The sequence below is a fragment of the Berghia stephanieae genome, chromosome 3 (assembly GCF_034508935.2).
Source record: "Berghia stephanieae isolate SIO BIC M18660-M18661 chromosome 3, UCSD_Bste_1.3, whole genome shotgun sequence".
In the NCBI taxonomy this organism is placed as follows: domain Eukaryota; kingdom Metazoa; phylum Mollusca; class Gastropoda; order Nudibranchia; family Aeolidiidae; genus Berghia; species Berghia stephanieae.
This window is the reverse complement of record NC_088362.1, coordinates 16,091,173-16,098,114: the sequence shown is the minus strand read 5'-3', so window position 1 is coordinate 16,098,114 and position 6,942 is coordinate 16,091,173. Positions and strand designations below refer to the sequence as shown.

Here is a 6,942-nt window from a genome sequence, read left to right as displayed (position 1 = left end):
TGCAAAAGACTGATTAATTGTGATATAAAAAAGGGTAAAAACAAATATTATCTACCAATAAAAAATCCATTAGATAATTGACTATAATGAATGTGGTATACATTGAAATAAATACACTTGCGCACTTAGATACCGTTACTAAAGTTGTTGAATGTCACTACGTAGAATAGCAAGGGTTTAGTAATTTCACTATCAAACAATTATGTCGGTTAAAATGACAAACGTTTTCAAAAAATTATTTGTAAGCAATATTTCAATATATTAAGTCTCTTTTATTTAATCGCGTTTTTAACTATTATAAATAAAAGAGTTCACAAATTAAATAACACTGGCTTTGTGTGTTTTGACATATCTACTATTTTAAAACACAAGAGTTTTGACAAATTATGGGAGAGTCCACGGGTCTTTCAAACCATCCCATATGAAAAAAAAAATTCTGTTTTTGTTTGTTTTTAAGGGTTTTACGGCGCTTGCAACACATTTAGGTTATATCAGCGCCAGTAAAAAGGAAGAAAATGGGACAGTAAAAAGTTCTAGAATTACAATTAAAGCACCCAAGAAAAAGTAAGACCTAGGGGAACTGGGAACAAATAGGGATCAGATGTAGATTCCAAGAGCATACCACCAATGCACCTAGTTTGAGATCGCCTATAAGTCTCACCCAGACACAAGCACAAAATCCAACAAAGAGGAATACACTCAAATGCCTACATATACATTAAAATAACAATAATACATTACAGAGAGATGATTTACAAGGAAAAAAAATATCATCTCCCAAAACAATAACTATGCATTTGACTGTTTCCCTCCCATCTAGGAGTCCGGCCAGGGCCAGGACAAAACCAGGTAATCTCATGCCAAGACAAAGACAGAAAGCAAGTTGGAAAACAGATATAAGGGGATAGAAGACATAGTATGTACCCCCCCCCCCCCTGCCCACTATGGGAGGTCAGGATCCCCACCCAGAAAAAAAAAAAAATAAATAAAATGTCTGTCCAAAATGAGAAAAATGTTTTTCGTCAATGAAAGGATGTATTATTGCTTGCTTTAAAACTCTTTAACATGCAAGTCCTGTGCTATCTACTTATACTCGAATATAGTTTCATCCAGCTCCCCCTTTTACTTCTTCAATTAGGAAGATTCCACAAACCACAGTATTGTTCTTTCAAGTCGTTCAAAGTAACAATTTTTTTCCCTTTATTATTCTTTGTACATTGTTTCCTCGAACGACGATTTTCTCGAACATTTTTTTTTTTTTTTTGCATATCCCGAGAGATGTTCGAGTGAGTAAACCGTGCTTGAGTGTATATATCACAAAATATAAAAATATAATTACTTAATGCTTATGAATGTAAACAAAAAGTGAGGTAGACAAATAGAATATTTGATAATTTTAAAGAAATAATAACAGACCAAAATTATATAAATAATAAATGCAATTCAATAAAGTAGTGATTATTCAATGACAAGAAAAATGGCAAATAATACAATGTTCATTTAAAGAAAATTAACATTGTTTTGTCATACAACTAGAGGAAAGAGACTGTGGTTGGCGCCTGTCAGTCATGGGTTGTGGGTTATATTTAGACATGACATCATACAAGCCCCCCCCCTCTCTCTCTCTCTCTCTCTCTCTCTCTCTCTCTCTCTCTCTCTCTCTCTCTCTCTCTCTCTCTCTCTCTCTTTCGTTCTATCGTCCATGACAAGTTCTTCCACCGAGCAAATTCCTGTAGCACACTTTCAAAGATATGACATGTCCAGTTTAAAGACAGGTTAATATCTGTAATATCTTATTACACAAAATTACTTTCTTAATGGATGCATCAGGATCATATTATACAAAAGCCAAATAATCCATGAAATCGATGGTTTCAACGAAACCCGTTACATTTAATAACGAAAGCTAAAGAAAATTTATTAATTTATTTTTTAAAGAACGAAATCCTCAAACAAAATGATTTTTTTTCAAAAAATGGTTAGTCCTTGATTTGTTTATGTGTTCTATAAAACTATACAATTAATTCATAAGCAAATTGATTGCGTTGTTGTTTACAAAACCCTCTGAAAAGTACAACAAAAGCACACATTATTCACTTTCCATGAAAAAAAAAACGCAATTCAGTCATCAATTACTGTACCTCTACAAGTAATTGTTAAATAGACGGATGTCTAATTAAAAGAAGAAATTGAACAAATTTTGAAATGATGGTGGACGTTTTGTTTGCTCTCGGACACACACATACAAAAAATAATAATAATAACTGGGGTTTTAAAATGATTGATGTTCTCAGATTGTGCTAGATATAGATTCTATCTATCTGTCTATTTATCTATCTGCTTATCTATCTATCTATCTATCTATCTATCTATCTATCTATCTATCTATCTATCTATCTATCTATCTATCAACCTACCTATATATCTATCTATACCTATCTAACTCTCCCTTTCTCTCTCTCTTTCTCCAGCATGTGAAAAGTCAATAAAAAATTCGATTCAGCATTGAGATAACTGCGTCCTGCGCAGTAAAAAGAATTGATTACACATCTCATACAAAACTACTGGCAATGATAATGGATGAGGCACGTGTTAAAGAACTTACAACGAGAATGCCCAATAAACAAATCCGATAAACATAAACTGCTACACCCCTTAGACACGGAAGCGTATATTATAACCAACGCCATGTACTTATTTGCAACTCTGTTAAACGAAAATTTGTTATAGGCTCAATGATGTAATGGAAATATTCTAAAAGACGGTCCATCACTGCCCAACACCGTTAACCCACTCAATCCTAGAGATTTTTGCTACTTTTCAAAATTGGAGAGAGAAAAAATGTATTCAAATTGAGCATGTAATAGAAAGTTTTATTCAACTATCATTAACATGTAAAAACTAAAAACATTAGCTTTGATACTACCCCTATAAATTGTCTCAGAAAAATGTAATAAATAGGCATGGCGTAAAAGTAACCCTGGTAAACTACGGATATAGTCGGTGTTAGGGTTGAGTGGGTTAAACAAGCCCATAATTTCTTATTGATATCAAACCTGCAAATAATATAATATAATGCGCTTAGATAACAATGAATCCGTAACTTAACTGAAATGGAAAGATTGTGCGTATAAGTATAAGTGTCTTCATGTGTTGTCGGGTGTAACAGGTTGATATAAATCGTTGCGTTGCTTTAAAATTGTCAAATTGTCTTAGCTGTAACCATAATAAACCGCCAGGGATGCCAAATGATTTGTTGTTTGTTTTTTTTAAAATGAAAATGAGCGAAAGCAGCACATCCCACCTAAAACGAACTTTGTAAATGAACAAACAGAAACATCTCACTTAACTCTCCCCCTTCCATTTTCCTTTGCAAGTGTATGGAGCGTTTGTTGCATCAATTCAAATAATATTATTTGACCCGGGTTGGTTTTCTTCTTAGAGACAGAAAAAGTTGATGGGGTGTGAACTGAGATGTGAAAAAAAAAAGGAAAAATCCGGAAAAACCGACCATTTGGCATTCCTAATCAGTTGGTTACTCTTTGATAATTGACAACCCCCCTCTTCCCCCCCCCCCCCCCCCCCCCCCCCCCCCAGCCATCTCTTCTCCACTCATAAAAAAAAAATCTGAAAATGTAACAAAATCCTCTTGACCATGTTGGAGCCTCTAACCCATTTTTTTTTTCAATCGAATCGCCATGATTGTTCGGATTGTTAACGAACGAGGCGGTCCAAAATTATAACACAGTTATGTACTTATCAGAGTACCGACATCAACAGGTACTGATTCTGGATTTCTGTTGTTAAAATGTAAAAAAGTCAAAAATGACTCGGGACAAAATGTAATCTAACGGAATTATGGAAAACCTCACTTAGAATACAATCGAAAGTTGTGTAAATAATCTGTATAATCTGACACTTATAATATAATAAATAATCTGATATTCATAAACGTTGCGATAGCTTGTAACAAAATTTAAAAAGTGAAAAATCGCAATGCGAAAATAACAATAATAATTTTTTTTTAATAATAAAAAAAAACAATAACAAATTATAACAATCTACCCATAAAATGTAACTTACTAGGGAAATAGATAATTTTTGTTCTTACGTTATGATAACATTATTAGACCTATGTATAAAAATCATCATCTTTCTTCTTATATCGTTATCACCGCCTCTAAACCTTCGGAGCTGGTTAAGTCGACTTTTCCTCCCCATCGCAGTCTGTATCGCTTGTTCCGCCACATGACTGTGTCTTGTAGATGGCTCACCAGAATGATGTAAGGGGCAAGAAACTCTCGCATCGTCCATGCTACTAAGAATTCGAATTTTGAAAATGGGAGGGGTCCATTCTGAAAAGAAATTTAAAAAAGAAATATTTTATCCATTTTGGTTGATTCATCTTTGACAGTTAATGTTTTTCGTTTTGTTTTGTTTTGTTTTGTTTTTTTTTATTTCTTAGGGGATTCAAATGTGTTAGGGTTTTTTTACCAAGAAAGATGTGTCAGTGATGCAACGTCAAATAAGTGTTGCTGCAACTTTTTTGGTAAAAAAAAAAAAATTTGGTTACACTTGTATTTCCGACGAGAAAATAATATTTGAACCCAATTCAGTACTGCTGTTTAAACGTTAACTCTCTCGTTACCGACCCTTTTCACGATTATCCACTAGACATCAGACCCACCTAACTTAAAAATAGATTTTTTAAGCCTTTATTCAAAAGAAATAAATACATGTACCTACATCACAGAATTAAGTTCTTATAACTGTGATTTTTAAAATCATCAAATTTTATGATTACAAAAGAGAACTAAATGAGATAAATGTTGGTGGTATCGTATAAAATGTGACGATTTTCCTGTAGTTGGTAAGGAGAGGGTTAAACGAGTTATTGTCAGGTTTGGGCTCCTTTTTAAATGGAAATATAATCTCAAGCCGATGCACATTTATTTGCAGGTCTGATAACCCAAATTTGGATATGGGTTCATTGTTGTAATGGAAACTCTACACTCAAACCAACGCACAATATTGCCCATTACACCCATGTTAAATAATAATTATAATAATGCTGAAAACTTATATAGCGCTATAACTCCGAGACACCAGACTCTAAGCGCTTAAATTACAAATTACTTTGACTGAAACATACTCATTTACACACACAAGCACACAAACACACACACACACACATACACAGACACAACACAACACACAACACAAACCAAACCTATCTTGCTTCTCATACCATCTACTAAAATCAAAACAAATATGTTTTAAGCGAACGTTTAAAAATAGACAAAGATTCTTTTTCACGAATGCTCTGCGGTAAATCAACCCATAATAATTGCGTTCGGTTATCAGACCTGCAAATATGTGTAAATAGTCTCAAACCAACTAAAAGTATTGTCCAATACAACCATGTTCAAACAAGCCCTTAATACTTGCGATAGGTTATCAGACCTGCTTATAATATTATTATGTGCATGTTGGTTTACGTCCCCTGATCGTTGTCCTTATTATGATTCCCAGAACAAGTATATTATGCAATGATAGTATACTAAGTATAATATACTCGTTGGTATGAGGTGATGTCACTAGCGTTATTATCATCAATGTCGGTAATTATTGTGACTGGTCTGATGATAACGATAGCCAGACAAAACAAGATCGAATCTTTGTGTAGGTGTGTGTGTGTGTGTGTGTGTGTGTGTGTGTGTGGGTGGGTGTGTGTGTGTGTGTGTGTGGGTGGGTGGGTGGGTGTGTTTATGAGCCAGACTGGTTTCTATTCGTTTCGATTTCTTTTTATTCATTATCACCATCTTTGTCATCGAAAGCCGGTCATCGTTATAAGTAGGTACTGATATTCCTATACTATAGATAGAATGCAGTTGACGTCACTGGGTCTTTGTTATTGCTTTTTTGCCATCCGCGTTTATGAGTAATTCTCACTAAACTGTATTAACCAGATTATAAACGTTTAAGGTTACACATAGTTTTGTTTGTTGGTCCGTTGTACTTCCGGATGGCAATGTTGTGAATTTCTTGGCCAAGCGCATACTATCTGTACTGCCATACTCTGGAAAAACACATTGTTAAAATTTTGTTGAAATCTCTCAAACCTTGAACTTCAGTGAAGTCCCAGTTTTGAGAGTTTTTGCAATTTTGTGGAGTTGTCGTTACTGTGTGCCGTCAAGTTAATCAATTGATATTTATTTAATGGACCAGTTTTACTGACCAATATTTTACATACGTGGGTATTGGGGGTTTTTGTTTGTCTTTATCTCTTGTTTTTGTTTTTTGTTTTTTTATTTGTCTGTTTGTGTGTGTGTGTTTGTGTGTGTGTGTGTGTATGTGTGTGTGTGTGTATTTTGTTCTTTTCAGAGCACAGAAGTTTTAATATGTTAAGTATGCGGCAATCATTAGCAACCTCGATATGATTTAAGCTTTCTCTGAATATGCCAAAAATATATGTTATGTACCTACAACTTGTGTTATCTGATAAATCGAATGTAAATACTTTTTTTCACTGCACTATTTCCCATTTTCTTCGTCTTTTTTTTTTTTGTTTGTTTGTTTGTTTTTTGTTTTTGTTGGGGGGAGGGGCATTTGTTTTTTAGTTGTAATAACTTCCTTTATATTGATAACAACGATATCACAGTTATCAACACCATCATCATCATCACCATCATCATCATCAGCGGCAGACGCACCTTTTTTTTTTTACATGTTTGCGATAAAACTTTTACTTTTACTTCCAATATCGAACGATCAAAATGACCCGCAACACACACACACACACACACACACACACACACACACACACTCACTCACTTCACAGAGAGAGAGAGAGAGAGAGAGAGAGAGAGAGAGAGAGAAAGAAGGAGAAAGAGAGAGAGAGAGAGAGAGAGAGAGAGAGAGAGAGAGAGAGAGAGAGAGAGA

The 6,942-nt window shown here is 34.2% G+C and overlaps 1 protein-coding gene across 1 annotated transcript in view; it reads right to left on the bottom strand.

Annotated features, from left to right (window-relative positions):
• Nucleotides 1-1,248: 1,248 nt before the first annotated feature.
• Nucleotides 1,249-6,942, bottom strand: part of LOC144967224 (ceramide glucosyltransferase-like) — a 31,098-nt gene continuing 25,404 nt past the window's right edge. Inside the window, exon 8 of the mRNA XM_078904173.1 lies at nt 1,249-4,355. Coding sequence (XP_078760299.1) covers nt 4,161-4,355 — 195 coding nt within the window. The 3' untranslated portion in view covers nt 1,249-4,160. The remainder of the gene's footprint in view (nt 4,356-6,942) is intronic.